Here is an 18105-nt window from a genome sequence, read left to right as displayed (position 1 = left end):
TTATATTTCATTCATAAGTTATGCTACGTCCTTGGTAGAGGACATCGGGCCTCAATTAAAAAAAAATAAAAACATGATTGCATGATTGAACATGCATAGGCAAAAACAATAGATTTTTTTAAAATCACCAATACATTTTTAGTTGACCAATAAAGATGATTTTTAAAATCACCAATACATTTTTAGTTGACCAAACTTTGCATAAAGATGATTCTCAACTATGTTATAACAGAATGATTTGATATACCATTTTTCTTTCTGCAAAATGTGTGTAAAACGGCCATAAACACGTTTTCTCATTACAGTGTATCTAATTTGCATATTAATGTGTTTTTGGGGCAACATGTAATGAAAAAAAGAAGTGTAATAATGGGAGTAATAATTGACAAGATTTTCATAATAGTATATGATATTTCATAGGAATATTGATATATAATTTCTTTCTTTATTAATTTGTTGTGTCTCCCAAAATGCGTAATAAACATGCTTTTAGTCCCGGTGTCCTCATATGAGGATATGTATGAAATCAACCTCCTGTTTCGAATCAGAAAGTCATATTTTGATTTGAAACCCCATAACGTTTTCCTGAGATGTTGATTTATGACACACAGTTTAAAAATTAGTCAGATTTAAATGATAATTACAAAATATTACCATATTTCCATAAGAGTGTCACTAAATTAATATCAGACATTTTTGAAGACCAAGGAGAGGGAGTGGTCATAGTGAAACATCCAAACATTTAGATCTCTGAAAAGCCCTGAATGTGCTCAGTACAGGACATCCAGACTTAAAACTGTGGCATGTATAGTCTCAGAGAAATTCACTAAAATATAATGTCCTCATATGAGGATGCAGGGTCTCAGGAGGATATATATATATATATTGTTCTTGATTATACTGAGATGTACTGAGCTGTTTAAAAACAGATGTGGAAATCTTGAAATTATTTGATTAAAACATAGACCGGGAGAGAAAACCAGAGGACGTATAGAAGAATGAGATTATAAATATGTTTTGACTTTTTACTAGTCCACTTCTAGATATACTGCCATATCACAGAATATAAAAATAGAAGATAAGTGTTGTTTGAAGTTAATCATTGCGATACAATTCAAGAAAACAAAGTACATGGGGAACCATATGAGAAGGAAAGGGAAGGGATAAGGAAGGGCAAGAGAAAGAAAGAGAAAAGGACAGAGAAAGCATGAGTATCAGGTGGGGAGGGGAAATTATACAATCCAATTAAGGAGAGTGAGTAAGGCTTGAGAAAGGGTAAAGAGAGACGTGTGTAGGACACACAGGCCATGGGAGAGTGTGTGCAGACAGGATGTGGAAGGCACATGGTTGGGGAGAAAGGGGCCCTCCAGAAGGCAGACTGTGAACATTAGAGAAACATGTCCCGTCCCATTCGCCAACCCATGTGCATACGAATTTATACCGTTTACAGAACCAGAGGAGAGAGACTTCTTCATCTAGAATTCATGTTTAATAATTCAAAATAGAACTATATTCTTTCGCATTTCCTAAGTACATGCTCTCCCTTTTCCATCTCTCCCTGTTCTAGTTCTCATATTTAAGGTTAGGGATTTAAGCAAACCCAAAGCACATTACATTTTGCCAAGTAACTCATCCCATTTGTTTGTGCTATGGACACGAGAGATGCCTCAAATCATGTGGCTTGTGGAGGAGAGGTGTTATTACTTTTATAAGCAATCAGAAATATGATTTTCACATGGCATATATGATAAACTGGGAGTTGTATTATTATTATCAGTTATATTTATATAGTATCAGTATATTATTCATTATTTTAAAAAACAATTTAAAATCAACACCTGGTTTTATAAAAATGGCTGTAATTGAAGAAACACCCAATATTTACTTGGATTTTTATTTCATTACATAAACATTACAGCTTGATGCATTACTATCTCAGATGAAATTTTTCTGAACAGTAAATAATTCTCAGTATTTGAAACAAATTATATAAATGATTATACAAATTATTTTTGTGATTATTTCACTGATGATGAGTTTTAGCATCAAAAGAAATGTCATTTTTTAATCAAGGTCTTAGTAACTTCCAGGCAGATGTGTTGAGGAAAGGTGGAGATAAACTCTGCTGGACACCGGTATAAAAACAGTATTACTGTTTTTAATGTATTTTTGTCAAACAAATGCAGCTTTAGAGAGCATAAGAGACTTTAAGGCTCTGAGACATTAAAAATATCTTCAGAGACCGCTAACTTTTGAGTGATATTGTCTATTGAAGGAGGGATCTGAGTCATATCTAGAAAGCAGAATACCATGGAAACTTTAGCAACTGAATAACAATGCTCTGGCAAACACCCACAACACTGTAGCATCATAATGATGTGTTTTGCATGGATAAGCACCACTCAAATTTTCAGAAAATGTACAAATCTATCTTGTAATTATAAACAGGGGACTGTGGGGACAAAAACGAAAGAAGGTGGAACTGGAAATAGAGCAGGATCATTACTCACAGACAGCAACCCCCAGCTGTGGAGGTGAAACTGGGTTTAAATGAAGCCATGTTTCTGCCGCAGAGAGGAGATCTGTGTTACCGTAGCACCTACATTTATTCAAAATAACAAAACAGGAAGTCCCGGATATTTAGAAACACCTGTGGCCAAGTCGACAGATACATCTTAGGCCCTTTTCAAATGAATGCACTTTGGAAACACATATTTGTCGTGTGGTGACGTAATATTGGCCAACAGTTTTGGATGGAATGTTTGAGGGAGAACAAAAACATTATTTAAAAAAAGAGGAGGATGCTGAGAGAGAGAGAGAGAGAGAGAGATGAGAACATGCAGAAAGAGGAAATGGAGGGAGGGGTGAGCGCAGGAATGATTGGGTACGAAAGAGCCTGGGGCTGATTAAATACAGCTGTGCAGGGAGGGAGGGAATTAGATGATGGAGAGAGAGAGAGAGAGAGAGAGAGAGAAAGAGAGAGAGAGAGAGAGAGAGAGAGAGAGAGAGACTGAGACAGGATGGTGAGGAGGGGATAGACTGAATGTCGGGGGGTAGAGGGATTCAAAGAAGGGGCATGCAAAAATGAGAAAAAGACGCTTGCTAAAAACACTTAATTGTTCAATGACAACATGAATGCTGCCAGTTCTTTTTTTAATGAAATTCATGATCATTTCCACCAGTGCCATTTCCATTACATCTCAAATAATGTCTTGTGTTTAATAGATTTTTGTGGTGAATTAGATGATGGAGATAGAGAGAGAGAGAGAGAGAGAGAAAGAGAGAGAGAGAGAGAGAGAGAGAGAGAGAGAGACTGAGACAGGATGGTGAGGAGGGGATAGACTGAATGTCGGGGGGTAGAGGGATTCAAAGAAGGGGCATGCAAAAATGAGAAAAAGATGCTTGCTAAAAACACTTAATTGTTCAATGACAACATGAATGCTGCCAGTTCTTTTTTTTAATGAAATTCATGATCATTTCCACCAGTGCCATTTCCATTACATCTCAAATAATGTCTTGTGTTTAATAGATTTTTGTGGTGGAAATGATATTTTTAATATGTACACGTTTTTAATTTGACAAACTTACAGTATGGGTGCCAATGACACAAAAATTCTGTTCAGGTGATATTTATCTTGATTTTCTTTTGCGTTTATTTAATCATTATGTCTCATATTTCATCTCAAGCTCTTCACTGGAACTTCTGTCTCTTTGATAATAATAGTATTAATAAATACCAACTCTTAGAATATAAATATTTGATTATTTCACTGTATGTATCCTAAATAAACATAATTAAATAATATTTATTCATTTATTTAGCCTAATTTGGCAAACTGACAGCTTGACTTGAAATGAAACACAATAAAAATATTCTGTTCAAGTGATATTGGTCTTGATTTCCTTTTGTTTTCTCTAATCAATCATCATGTCTCATATTTCATCTCAAGCTCTTTTGTCTCTGGTAAACGAGTATATTAACTTTTGCTAACACTTTTTTTGGGCAAATTTGTTTGTTATGATGAAAATAGAACAGATGGAATTAATAATAATATAAAAATACCACATTTCAGATTATTTCACTCTGTCCATTATTTAAAAAAAAGTAAAAAAAAAAAAAAGTAATCTTTTATAATGGATTTCAATATTTTATATTACATTTATTCACATATTTACAATATTAATGCAATACATTTTAAGAAGTCTGGGTTTGAGACATAAGTAAAACAAAATCTATGCATAAAAGCATTTTAAAACTTGTAAGGATACACTGATAAATGATAAAAATCAATTATGGTCATTTTTACCATGAAAAAGCTAAAATTTTCATATAAAAATGACTATCAGGCAGAAGAAACACCCAATATTTACACTGATTTTCATATGTTTTATGAAACGCTGAATCGTATCCCTCTTCTCATTCTCAGCCCATTTCCCAACTCACTCCCAAAACATTTACAGTACTGCACAAACTCTGCAGCGGGCAGATGTCAGGGCTGTATTCTGAATGGTGAAGGAAAGCAAACAGAGTGCAGAGAGATTTCAGAGAAAATTTGTTTTTATGACCCCAGCACACTAGTGCTTTGATGGCACTAAAAGGGCAGGGATGGCTTTCCTTTTCCTTTCAAGTGTTTCCAGTTCACATTCCTCATTGCGCACACAATTTTTCTCGTGTTCCCTCACCACACACACATCCTCATTCTGTCAGAGTAACACCCTGATGTCTGACCATGTCCTCCTGAGAATATGCAGACAGTTACACACTGTAGGTGTGTGTACCCATCCTAGCTTTACAGAGCTCAATTTCATATGAGAATGAGGGATGAGGGGATGTAAAATAGTAGAAACAGACTGATCAGTGCTTCCAGAATTCCAAAGTTTGTGAGAAGAACTTGTGACCACAATATTAGGACGTTGTGAGTAGAAGCCAATGTGTTGTTAAGTGGCTGCTAGGGTGTTCCAAATGGTTTAAAACATATTGCTATGCAGTTACTAGGGTGTTCTGGGTGGTTTCTATTGCCTAAATTGTAATTTCAATTGCTCAGAAATGTAATAGTTTTAATTCGTGTTTGTATGTTTGTGTTGATGTTTTAATATTTATGTGCAAGTTGGGAACAATGGAAGAAGAAATAAAAACATGTTTATGTCCCTGTATGTGCTTTATACCAGCAGCATGTATGAGTGTGTGTTCCTGGGGAAAAAAACATTGCCTATTTATACACTGACCAGGCATTTTCCTGTGCAGTGTTTATAGTGGATGCCTGTGGATTATGGCTGCACTTGTTAAAGTTTCTGTCATTCCATGCATATTCTAGGAATATACCATAAGTCCCAAAGAGCAAAGATAAACAAAGAGCATAGTTTGAGAACAGCTGTGTTTTCAGATTGCAGAGAAGACAGAAAACGCAGATGCACCATAATGCACAGCAGTTTGCTGGATATTGATTAGAACTATAGAAAGTCATCGCTAAAAAACATATTTGGTTAGTCAAGGAATCTGCTTACTCAGGGTTTGAAACATTTTGCTCAAAGGAGGCTATCACAACTTTTGAACAACAAACAAAAAACAAACTTTTTGAAAAGGAAAAAAAACAAAACAAAACAAAAACACAATAAGATAAAATAAAATAAAACTAATCAAAATGAAGAATAATAAAACAAAAGTAAAAAAAAAAAAAATTGTAAAATAAAATAATAAAATGAGACACTGGAACAGACATTGGCTTTAGGTGCAAGTCCTAACTAAAGCCCTTGACTTTTGGACACCAGGTTACTCCACTGGGGCTTAGAAAGCATCAGCTAAATGTCAGATTGCTTAGTTAGATAGCACCATAAATGGGTTATATGCTTGCATAACACAGTATTTCATTATAGTCTCAACAGCAGACCAAAATCCTCCTATATTTGACATGGTCATACACTGATTTAGAAGTATTACCATTAAACTCTGCAACCACAGCAAAATAAAAGAAACTACCCTGGTATTAAAATGAAAAAATAAAAAGTCTGTAAAAACAAACATTATGGCTGCAGCAGTGGGAGGAAGCATTCAAAATAAACCACAGCCTTATGCAAGTTTGCTATTAAAATCAACAGGACAGTGGATGGACTATTTTGCAGTCCCACAGTGACAAGACTAAAATGTGTGTGTTTGGGCACAGATGATGGACATGCAGCAAAATATGAAAGTGGCATGGCTGAATAAATGCTGAGAGAGACATATAATGATTCCCAGGCCTGCTTCACGGAATCAGCTACAACTTTGTGACTTCATACGGAGGGCTCAAAGTTCCCACGCTGCACTACACGTGAACGAGCCTCGGGGACCAAACCATTTTAGACTTTCACTCTCAGGCATGTAAACACACAATCAAGCCCTCCTCAAGTTTTCCAGGCCTTCTTTGTCAGTATCAACAAATAGGGAGACATTGTTACTCCAGAACACACGCGCTCATCCTCACACAAAGATCTGAACAAACCCCTAATCATAAGCATTCAACTCCAGCGTGTAACTCATCCCACACTGTTTGTGCTACGGATATGAATGATACGTCAAATCATGCAACTTTTTGAGGAAAGGTGTGATATTACTTTTCTAAGAGATCATTCTTATGAGTCACACTTTATTTTAAGGTCCAGATCGCATTATTAACTATTGCATCAATAAACTACTGATTTGCTGCTTAGTAATAGTTAGTAAGGTTGTTAAGTTTAGGTATGGGGTAGGATTAAGGGATCTAAAATATGGTTGTGCAGAATAGGGAATGAATATGTTTTATAAGCCAATATTGCTGTAATATGCATGTTAGCTAATAGTGATAACTGGTTCCTAAAATAAAGTGTTATAAAATTATGATTTTCACATTGTGTGCGCAATCAAATGGGTGAAAAAAGTCTCAGATAAACTAAAGGAGGGAACTAAGTTATATCTAGCAAAGAAAAATTCAAAGACACTTTGAACACCTTAGTAACCACCGAGAATACCCTAGCAACCACCAGAGCAAGCATCCAAAATACCCTAGCAACCACACAGCAACACCCTGACATTGTGGTGGCAAGTTTTGCATAGGCAGGCTACGGTGGCTGAGAAGTGCTAAACAAATCACAATTCTGAAAACAAAATAACAAATGCAAATGCAAGTCTAAAAAACAAAATAACAATTCAGAAAGCACAACAACAATTCAGAAAACATTATAACAAGTCAGAAAACCCAACGACAAATCAGACAAACCGGAAGAGGTAGGTATAGTTTGAGACAGCGCCATTGGTTTGGGATTACTCACCGCTGACTGGACGAGACATCTGTCAATCAACGTATACAGGAAGAACCAGCCGAAGAACAGCAGAGTCGTGGTAGAAAGTTCGGAGATGGTATTAAAGTAGCTCAGTTTAAATGTATTGCATGAATTGCTTTTACTATGGAATAAAAAATACGGGTGTCTATTTACATTTAGTTAAAAGTGGCTGTAAATCATCAGCCGCAGATGGATAAGTGCGTGCCCTTGGCTTTTTGACGCGATCGACCCGGGTTAAATTCCGCGTTTTGCCGAACTTTTTTCCCCCTCCCTTTTCAAATCTCGTATCACATCGTAAAGGCATTTATTTTCAATAAAAATTAAGAAAATAATAAAAAAGTTGAAAATAAAGTATCGGGTAGGGTAGGTGTAGGGAGGTCTTTATTGTACCAATAAGGTGGCATCCATTTAATAATCAAAATTATAATTTACACTCAATACGTTATTATTGCATACTGTTTTATAATGTACTACAATACTGAAGTCGTGGCCTAATGGTTAGAGAGTCGGACTCATAACCCAAAGGTTGTGGGTTTGAGTCTCGTACCAGCAGGGATTGTAGGTGGGGGGGAGTGAATGTACAGCGCTCTCTCCCACCTTCAATACCATGACTGAGGTGCCCTTGAGCAAGGCACCGAACCCCCAACTGCTCCCCGGGCGCCGCAGCATAAATGGCTGCCCACTGCTCCGGGTGTGTGTGTTCACGGTGTGTGTGTGTTCACTGCTGTGTGTGTGCACTTTGGATGGGTAAATGCAGAGCATGGGTCACCATACTTGGCCACATGTCACGTCACTCAAGTACAGATAATTGCCACTATTTGCAACAAGTAGAATACATAGAAATCCTGCTATTTTAACATAGTGTAAATAGGATCCATTGCTAATACGAGATTTGAAAAGGGAGGAAAAAAAAGTTCGGCAAAAGGCGGAATCGAACCCGGGTCGATCGCGTCAAAAAGCCAAGGGCACGTACTTATCCATCTGCACCACTGGAGCTGATGTTTTACAGCCAATTTTAACTAAATGTAAATAGACACCCGTATTTTTTATTCCATTGTAAAGGCAATTCATACAATACATTTAAACTGAGCTACTTTAATACCATCTCCGGACTTTCTACCACAACTCTGCGGTTCTTCGGCTGGTTCTTCCCTGTATACGTTGATTGACAGATGTCTCGTCCAGTCAGCGATGAGTAATCCCAAACCAATGGCGCCGTCTCAAACTATACCTACCTCTTCCGGTTTGTCTGATTTGTCGTTGTGTTTTCTGAATTGTTATTTAGTTTTTTAGACTTGCATTTGCGTTTGTAATTTGTTATTTTGTTTTCAGAATTGTGATTTGTTTAGCACTTCTCGGCCACCGTAGCAGGCATCACTCCATTTTCTTCAAAATGTGCACAAATCTATTTTCAATAATGTGACAAATACATGAAAAAAACAAGGCAAGCATAAAACACAGTTCTAGACCCTCTATACACAACAAGCATGTAAATGCACAACATATATGTAGGCAAATCGTATTCTGATCGGTAAATGCATCCTATTTGATGCTGTTTTCACTACAAATGAGTAACTTCACTTTTAACAACAACTTGCAAAACTTTACTTTAACTGACCCTTAAGACATCAACAACCCAGCTCCTCACATGGGTTTCACCACAAACAGACTCTTGCTCATCTGACATTGCAGAACATAAGTAAACATGTTCTCTGAACTCATCACCTGTAAGCAAATTTTGAAAGTACCCACCTTGGTCAGCCTCATGTTTCCCCTGGACTTTGCTCTCTCCCTCCTTAAAGACCCTCTCACGGGTACCGGATCTGGCTCGTCCCCACAGCTATCCACACTCAGGGCACAACCCATATAGAGATCTGGACCCTGCTGGTCCGTCTCTCCACGGTCGCTCTCTCTGGATGAGGTTTCCCGAGCACACAAGAGCAGCTGTTTTTGTCCGCTCACTTGAGGCCCTTCCCCTTTTCCTGGCTCTCATTCAAACACACACACATGTTTGCCAGTTCACACTCATCTGTCTCTTGTGAGCACGCATACGTAAACAAAGGTAAGAATATGCCCATTAAATCAAAAGTCTATTCACACTCTGAAAGCAGCACGCGTACGGTCAGCCAAATGTACACAACTCACAAGCCAACATCCAGAGGATATCAGCCCCCACCCCCTACTTTTCCCAGAAACACACACACCATTGTGCTCAAGTTCTCTGTCTTTCAGACAGTAATCAGACATATGCTAACTTATTTTTTACCTCAACTGAGATTATGCTATGAATTTTGTCCGTAATTTTTAGTGTTAGGAGAACATCAAATGATGCCTCAAATCATGCAGGTTGTGGAGGAGAGGTGTGTTAGTACTTTTCTAAAGAATAAGATTTATGATTTTCATCAGGTGGACAATAAAATGGGAAAAATGACCCATAGATGTACATTAAAGGAGGGACCTGCGCCATATACAGAGAACATAAAACGGGAAAAACGTCCCATAGATGTAGATTAAAGGAGGGACCTGAGCCATATATAGAGACCATAATATTATTAATTACTAATATTAGATTTGGAACACCCTAGCAATCACCTAGCAACACCATGGCAACCAGTCAAAACACCCTAGCAATCACTTAGCAATGCCCCATCATCCACCCAGAACACCCAGGTAATCACTTAGCAACGCCGTATCATCCACCCAGAAAATCACTTTGCAACACCCTATCATCCACCTAGGACACCCGAGTAATCACGTAGCAACACCCTATCATCCACCCAGGTAATCACTTAGCAATGTCCCATACAATCCACCCATGACACCCATGTAATCACTTAGCAATATCCTATCATCCACCCAGAACACCCAAGTAATCACTTAGCAACACCCCATACAGTCCACCCATGACACCCATGTAATCACTTAGCAACGCCCTATCATCCACCCAGAATACCCAAGTAATCACTTAGCAATGCCCCATACAACCCACTCAGAACACCCATGTAATCACTTAGCAACGCCCTATCATCCACCCAGAATACCCAAGTAATCACTTAGCAATGCCCCATACAAACCACTCAGAACACCCAAGTAATCACTTAGCAACGCCCTATCATCCACCCAGAATACCCAAGTAATCACTTAGCAATGCCCCATACAAACCACTCAGAACACCCAAGTAATCACTTAGCAACGCACCATACAATCTATCCAGAACACTCAAGTGATCACTTAGCAACACCCTAGTAACCTCCCTAAACACTCTAGCTATCAGCTGGCAACACCCGATTGATTGCATATCAAAGTGCTAAAAACACTTAAAACTTCTGTTGAATCAGAAATAGTTATTTTCTCCACCAGTTTGCACCACATCATCTAAACGTGACCTCTTGTTTGAGCTTTGAAATGAAAATAAATAGTCTCCAGGAGTCATAGTGAGGAACATGCAACTCTTATATTCAATGAGTTGCAAGAATATATTCAATTCAATGATGAACTGTCTTTAACTGAAAAATGAGTGTTTACTATTGTCATTTTGCATTATTGACACTATTTTCCTAATTAATGCTGTTCAGTTGCTTTGTCACAATCTGTATTGTTAAAAGCGCTATATAAATAAAGGTGACTTGACTTGACTTGACTCTTACAGATCTGCCAACCTCAAAGGGGTTTCTCATATTAAGATCATGCTAAATTTCTCTTGATTTCACTCATCCATTTACAAATTTTTCCTCACATATTTTCCCAGTATTTTTATGGAGCAGGCCAGCTGAAACCACGATTATCCACCAGGAAATGAAATGCCGTATCACACCACAACAACCATTGCTGGGAAGCGAGGGAAGCCGCAGCTCTGCAGGGCTTTGGGCTGAGTTGGTATGCGAGTTGGCAGCATTGATGTGTAGCGGCTGGTCTTAGGCTGTGCAACTGAGAACCTGTGTGAACAGAATCAGCCCTTCAGAGTCGATTTACCCTGACAAGGCCTCTCAGAGTCAAGCTCTCTATATCTCTAAGACACTTTTTAGCAGCGTGTTTTCAGTTTTCCAGAGGACATTTTTTTCTTTTCTTGAAGGACGATAAGAGATGTAGATGGAGAGGAGGGGGTGGGGGTGACAGGGTGGCCTGTGGGACTATTAAATCGTACCCCTTTTAAGGCAAATTCCACTCATGCCTCTTTGGCCCCTCTAGCTTCCCTCCCTCCTTGTTTCCTGTTCTCTCTCTTTCTCCGAATGCACATATAGGCCAACTCTCTGAACGCCAATGTCCCTTTAACAACTTTCTCAGGTACACAGAATAGAATTCCCTTCTTTAAAACTTTTCTGCCTGTCCTCCATATTGTTGTGACTCAGAGTTTACAGGTCCCCATGAGACCTGCCTGGAAACATCATCAATTGAAAATTCTAAAAACTAACATTAACAGGTCATGTAACACTAGGCATGTTTACATGCAGACTAGTAATCTGTTAGGACTTGATCCAAATTAAATTTCAACCTGAGTGAAAGAGGTAACCTTAAAAACAAAAACTTGGAAATTCTATCATTTATTACCTCATGTCGTTCCAAACCTGTATGATTTTAATAATTCTGCAGAACACAAAAGATTTTCTGATAATTGTTTCAACTGGTTTTGTCCATACAGTCAAAGTCAATGGGGTCCAAAACAACATTTACCAGAAAAGTCAATTTTAATAATTCAAATTTGACTTTGATGAAGTGGCCAATGACAGGTTTCCAAACACTCCCCACATTCCAGTGCTCATCCAAACAGGCAGTCCCGCTCCAAACAAAATTGAACCAATGTTGTCATATGGGCCTACTCAAAAAAACAATTGCAACAGTTTAAAATTGCACATTTCACCTTTAAATTCAGACAGTCTCATTTCATCAAGATAAGCTCAGACAAAACTATGGCACTTTTTCCATAAAACTAAGCGCAAGGACAAAAAAAAAAAAGCAAAGCCAGGTATTTTTAAAAGTAATATGTCAGCTTACGCAAATAGAAAACAGAATTATCTATGGACTGATCCTAATTAAATGTGTTTGTCTGATCCACAGATTCTGGCACTTCGTGAAGTCGATGAGCCTACCATGCAGCTCTCAGTGAGACTCATCTTTCAACACCTGAAGTGATCGCAGCAGGAAAATGCTCCAAAATGCTATCATCTAAAAAACAGCCAGCTGCCAACAGCTGCCGAGCACTTCTTGGCAGGGAACAACCTCCTGGCAGAGGCCTCGGCAGACATAATTCTCACTATCTGGTAAGAGTGTGAGGAGGCTTTTCAAGCATGGAAACAACGGACAGAGAGACAACACACTGACCAGATTAATTATGAGCTGAGTGAAAACGAAAGGATTTACATAGGAGTATACAGATGTCGGTCTGGACTTTTGAACCTTGTTTTTTTTTTATTCTGATTACTGCAAAAATGGAAAGGAGGAAGGAAGAAATATAAGGAGTCGTATGAGAAAGCTGAAGAGACTACTAAAAATAGAACAAGAAAACAAAGACCGCACAGTCCAAAAAAGGAAAGATATATAGACAGACAGACAGGGAAAGATGAGAATCTAAGTGAACACTCGAGACAGCGTTTTTAAACAAATGGTCCTGGATTGGCCACGAAGCAAAGATACTACAAGCAATTTCAGACGAAAACAAATGAACTGAAATGCTTAAAGGGGTCATATGATGCGATTTCAATTTCTCCTTTCTCTTTGAAGTGTTACAAGCTCTTGGTGCATAAAGAAGATCTGTAAAGTTGCAAAGACTAAAGTCTCAAATCCAAAGAGATTTTCTTTATTAAATTTAAGAGTCAACCACGCCTACCTAAAACGGCTCGTTCTAACACGCCCCCACATGTCTACGTCACTATGTGGGAAGATTTGCATAACGCCGGCCAAATGTTCACGCAAAGAAAGAAGGCATAACTTTTATTCTCGATGTAGTATTGTTGCTGCCGTGTGTTTCGTTGTGAAAGCGAAACTACTTTGTTTGGCCTTCCAAAAGAGGACGATATCCGCTTCGTCATGCCTGGAGCTGATCCGTGCTGGTCGCTGAGGAAATACATCATTCGCGCTGTGGATCGGCTTTTCACCGTGGACAAAGTGGAGTCGATCGTCCCCACTGGATGCAACAAATGCCTCGTTTATAATGGGTTTTAATGTTTTTGTCTCGTCACTCCAGCCGGACAGGGCATCACAGTATGGTAGGGTCGTAACAATTCCATCACACGCTTGAGGTATTCAGCCAATCACAACGCACTGGATAGCTGGCCAATCAGAGCACACCTAGCTTTTCAGACCGATGAGCTTTGTAAAAATCGACACGTTTCAGAAAGGCGGGGCATAGAGGAGAAACAATGTACAGTATGTGGAAAATAATGTGTTTTTTTAACCTTAAACCGCATAAACACATTTCATTACACCAAATACACAAAATAATGTTCTTTTTAGCAACACCATATGACCCCTTTAAAGAAAACAACAAAGCCCACAGTCCTATGTAATAAATATTGGTACATTTTCCCAAGAAAATACAGCTGGTCCTTGCCTGCGCAAAACTCGCCGCTACGATACCTAAAGTCTTGAAAATAGTTTTTAATGCATTTCTATGTAGTTGCTAGGATGTTTGGACAATTCTAGGTGTTCTAGGGCAGTGGTCAACCACCAACACTGCACATTTTGCAAGTCTCTATGACACAACAGGTCTTGGATTCTCATGAGCTGATGACCTGAACGTCGTTGAGCACCACTGTTCTAGCGCAAGGACGTACAATCCTGCTCATGGAAGGCCAGTGTTCTGCAGAGTTTAGCTTCAACCCTCAGAGACACATCAAACACACCTAATCCAGCTGATCAAGGTCTTCAAGATTACTAGAAAGCTTCCAGACAGGTGTGTTGGAGCTAAACTCTGCAGAGCATTGGTCCTCCAGAAACAGGATTGGACAACCCTGTTTTAGGGCATTACAAGTTAATAGAGCCCAGTCAGAAGTCTCTGTGATAATTTGGGGCCAGTTGCATAAACAGTCACCATGTTAAGACTGTGTCTTAAGAAATAGTTTGACTAACTAGCAGTTAACCAAGTGGTTATCAGTCTTACTTTTCAGATTCAAATTAGACCAATCTAAGTTTTTATGCAACTGACTTTAAAAAGGTTTAAAAGTCTTGCAGAATAAAATAGGCATCTATCTTTTAAGACTAGTCTAAACAGTTTATGTAACTGGCCACTGGTCTCTAGATATGGCTTAGATCCCTCCTTCAGTGTAGGTCTATAGGATTTTTATAAATTTTATTTCAGTGGAAAATCATAGAACTTCCCTTAGAAATTTGATTAGAAAAGTAATAGCACACTTCTCCCTTAATAATCTGTACAATTTTAGCTATTCATGTCCAGGCACAAACAGTGTGGGGACAAAGTCCTGAAGTCTACTACTTCGAGCATAGTCTTCAACTCTGCTCCTGAGGACCCACTGTCCTGTCGAGTTTAGCTACAACCCTAATTAAACACATCTGAAACAGCCCATCAAGGTCTTCAGGATCACTTCAGGATGGCCAGGTGTGCTGAAGCAGGTTGGAAATAAAATTTGCAGGACAGTGGGTACCCAGGAGCAGGGTTGAAAACCTATGACTTAGAGTTAGGTATTTGAACTAATCGTGCAATCAACAGTGATAGTGAAGCATACCATAGCACAAACAAATGTAGATGGCATGTCAGTACAAAATCTCACTCAGTACACTCATTTTCTGAATATATGAAATACAAACATTTCACGTTTCACATTTAGACTTTTACCTGTCAGAAGGAAAGGTGATGAAGGGAAGTGACCATCCCAAGATGCTTTTGGGATGGCCAATTTGTTATAATTCTTTTTAGATTGTTTATGGCAGCTCCTTTAAATTTTAAAGTTAAAGTTTATAACAATTTCTAAGACCTTTGTGACTATTGGACTCTGGGGTGCACTTGCATCTGGCCAACAGGTTTACACTGCTGCACAGGGAGGAAAACACAATTTTTGTGGAAGTCTCAATTAAAAAGAAAAAAAGACTAAAACGATGTTTACTATAACTCCTGGAGGACTACTATCTTGCAGGGTTTTGCCAAACCTAATTAAATACAACTAAACCTGCTAATAAAGGTCTTTAGGATACAATAAAAACGTCCAATGCAAGTGTGTTGGGGCAAGCTGGAGATAAGCGCTGCAGGACATTAACCTCTCCAGGAGAAGGACTAGACACCCCTGGAATAGCCAGTCTTGCCAGCATAGAAGTGTCGAAACCGGTTGTCTCACTAAGCCAGGGGTGTCATGGAGGGCTACTGTCCTGCAGAGTTCAGCTCCACCCCCAATTAAACACACCTGAACCAACTAATTAAGGCCTTACTAGGCATACTAGAAACATCCAGGCAGGTGTGTTGAGGCAAGTTGGAGCTAAACTCTGCAGGACAGTGGCCCTCCAGAGTTTGGACACCCCTACTCTAAGCCAAGGGTGTCCAAACCTGCTCCTGGAGGAACAGTGTCCTGCAGTGTAACTCCAACCTGCTCCAATAAACATGCCAGGAAGTTTCTAGCAATTCTGAAGACTTTGATTTGCTGGTTCAAGTGTGTTTAATTTGAATTGGAGCTAAACTCTGCAGGGCAGTGTTCCTCAACCTTATCCTAAAAACTCTTAGGAAGTAAAACACCAAGCTGCTTTCAATGGTTCTTTAACTTTTAAAGCAGTCATTTGACCCTCAGCATGTGCTTCAATGCTTAAACTGATCCACAAGACGTGGATGATCTCACAACACATCCCACCTACAGAGGGTGTGTGAGAGACGGAATTGTTTATACCACCTATTGTTTATACAAAGCCATGACCTCAACACCCTCAGAGTTTACAAGAAAATTTCCAAGTTTACCACAGCGTATTTCACGGTCTCCTTCTAAACAAGTGGTCAGTTTTCACATACTGTCCTGCAATCTTTCAGGGCTTGGGTTAGTTCTTTATTTTTAGACCTCAACACTCTTGAGCATGCTGACTGAGAATGAAACCAATTGTGCTCAAACCAGGGTGGGTGCGAGATCTCAAGGACCATAATTTAGTTTAGAATCATAATTCACTTTTTCATAAACAAGGGAGACTGGGAAATCTTGCCAAGTTCTCAGAAATGTTGCACCACACACCAATGCCAGATAAAGCAAAACTCGTCAGGCATTTGACCACACAACAATAACACATTCTCAAATGCAACAGAAATAAATCGTATTTTATGTTACTTCACCAATTGTTTGTTTATCTTCGGTTTGAAGTAGCTCTGCCAAGAACAATATATTTAGGGATATATCTGTGCTACAGAAGTGTTTGCGAATACATGGTTTCTGTAATAGGCCATGTGCTGTTGCCAATTTAGGGCCACAAAAATGGTTTCCATATGTATGGTGACCAACTTCACCTGATTAACCTCGGGGTTTGTAATAGGACAAGAGCAATCAGACAAAAAGCTTGCAGTCCTTGTCACTATACCAAAAATACATATCAAAATAATGCTTCCTTCTAGTGCTTCCAGTAGACTAGTGTAAGATCAGTGAATACAATCTTCTTTTAGCAGTTAAAGATATGGTCTTGTGGTTTGAGAGAACTTGACTGCAAACTGCATTTAAAATGGCTGGAAATCAGACCTGAGTGCCAGGAAGGAAAGTGAAAAAATATAGTCATCAATACCCTGTCACTTCAAGACTTTGCAGTGTTTCACAGTCAAAACATTCGTTTTGCAAGGTGCTGCTTTGGTTCTGATCGGCTGACTGCTTTGCATGCTGTACTTGTTGTCTTACGTAAGCACACATGGTAATATGATCCTTATATCTGCTCATAATCCACCTACATCCAGTCTTTATACATAACTACTAATGCTAGTCTATCATCAGCAATGTCATAAAGCAATTTTACATTACTGCTTTAGCCCTAAATGTAATTCCCTGTTTTATGTTTTACATACAAGTTATGTGTGAAAGGAACTTGTTGTCATAATCCTGCAAATAAACTCTGACAATCTGCCGATTTATGGTGTCAAATTACCTGAAGATTTTCATATTGATGTTGTGAGTGCACAAATCAGTAAAACTTAATGTTTAAAGTCATGAATCCTCCTAAATATGGTCCAAAAAACTAAGGGTTCACAAGCACACAACAGCTGCAATGGCTGTTCTAAAAGAATAAGCAGCATAATTATGCTGCTTTGCAAGATACCTTGTTTTTCTATCCAAATTCTATGCCAGCACTGCATATTTGCTTCACAGATAAGGCAATTCTGGAATGCACTACAATAAAAATAAAATAAAATAAAATTCCAGTGATGTAGCAACTGGGTGGAACATGCCCTTCTGACTTTTGGAAATGACTAAATACTGATGTTTTTTTCTCTCTTTTTTTCTCGCTTAATCACAGATGGTCTATAAGGGAAATAATTGAAGCCGTCATATAAAACAAAGGCTTCAGACAAAACAGAAGTTCTCTAGCTGGTTGCTTCAGCAGTGGGCGGGTCTAACACATAAGTCATAACTCTCCGTGTTTTGATTTTAGCAAATCACCTTGGCTGAATGCAAACAGTTATTAATATTCATGGGTTCAACAGCATGGAAGCAACAGACACTGAGCTGCAGGCAACAGTCAGTCTACACGAGGGAAGACAAAAAGAAAAGCCATCTCTGACTACTGTAAGTCAGTGATCGAAAAATGGTCACAACTTCTATTCATAATTTAAATAAGCAAATATGCAACTTTTGGTAAAATCCTCAGCAACGATCTACACTTCTAAGTTAAAACATAAATTGCATA

The 18105-nt window shown here is 38.6% G+C and overlaps 1 protein-coding gene across 3 annotated transcripts in view; it reads right to left on the bottom strand.

Moving 5' to 3' along the window:
* Window positions 1-9414, bottom strand: part of LOC107568045 (tensin-2-like) — a 52619-nt gene extending 43205 nt beyond the window's left edge. The window contains exon 1 of one of the 3 annotated variants that reach the window (XM_016253883.1): window positions 9049-9414. In XM_016253883.1, coding sequence (XP_016109369.1) covers window positions 9049-9162 — 114 coding nt within the window. In that variant the 5' untranslated portion in view covers window positions 9163-9414. The remainder of the gene's footprint in view (window positions 1-9048) is intronic. The other 2 variants (XM_016253882.1, XM_016253886.1) reach the window with 2 other exon arrangements.
* Window positions 9415-18105: the final 8691 nt, after the last annotated feature.

This window comes from Sinocyclocheilus grahami, unplaced genomic scaffold, assembly GCF_001515645.1.
Source record: "Sinocyclocheilus grahami isolate Dianchi unplaced genomic scaffold, SAMN03320097.WGS_v1.1 scaffold1209.1, whole genome shotgun sequence".
Classification (NCBI taxonomy): Eukaryota; Metazoa; Chordata; class Actinopteri; order Cypriniformes; family Cyprinidae; genus Sinocyclocheilus; species Sinocyclocheilus grahami.
The sequence above is the reverse complement of the archived record's forward strand: the minus strand, read 5'-3'. Positions and strand labels throughout refer to the sequence as shown.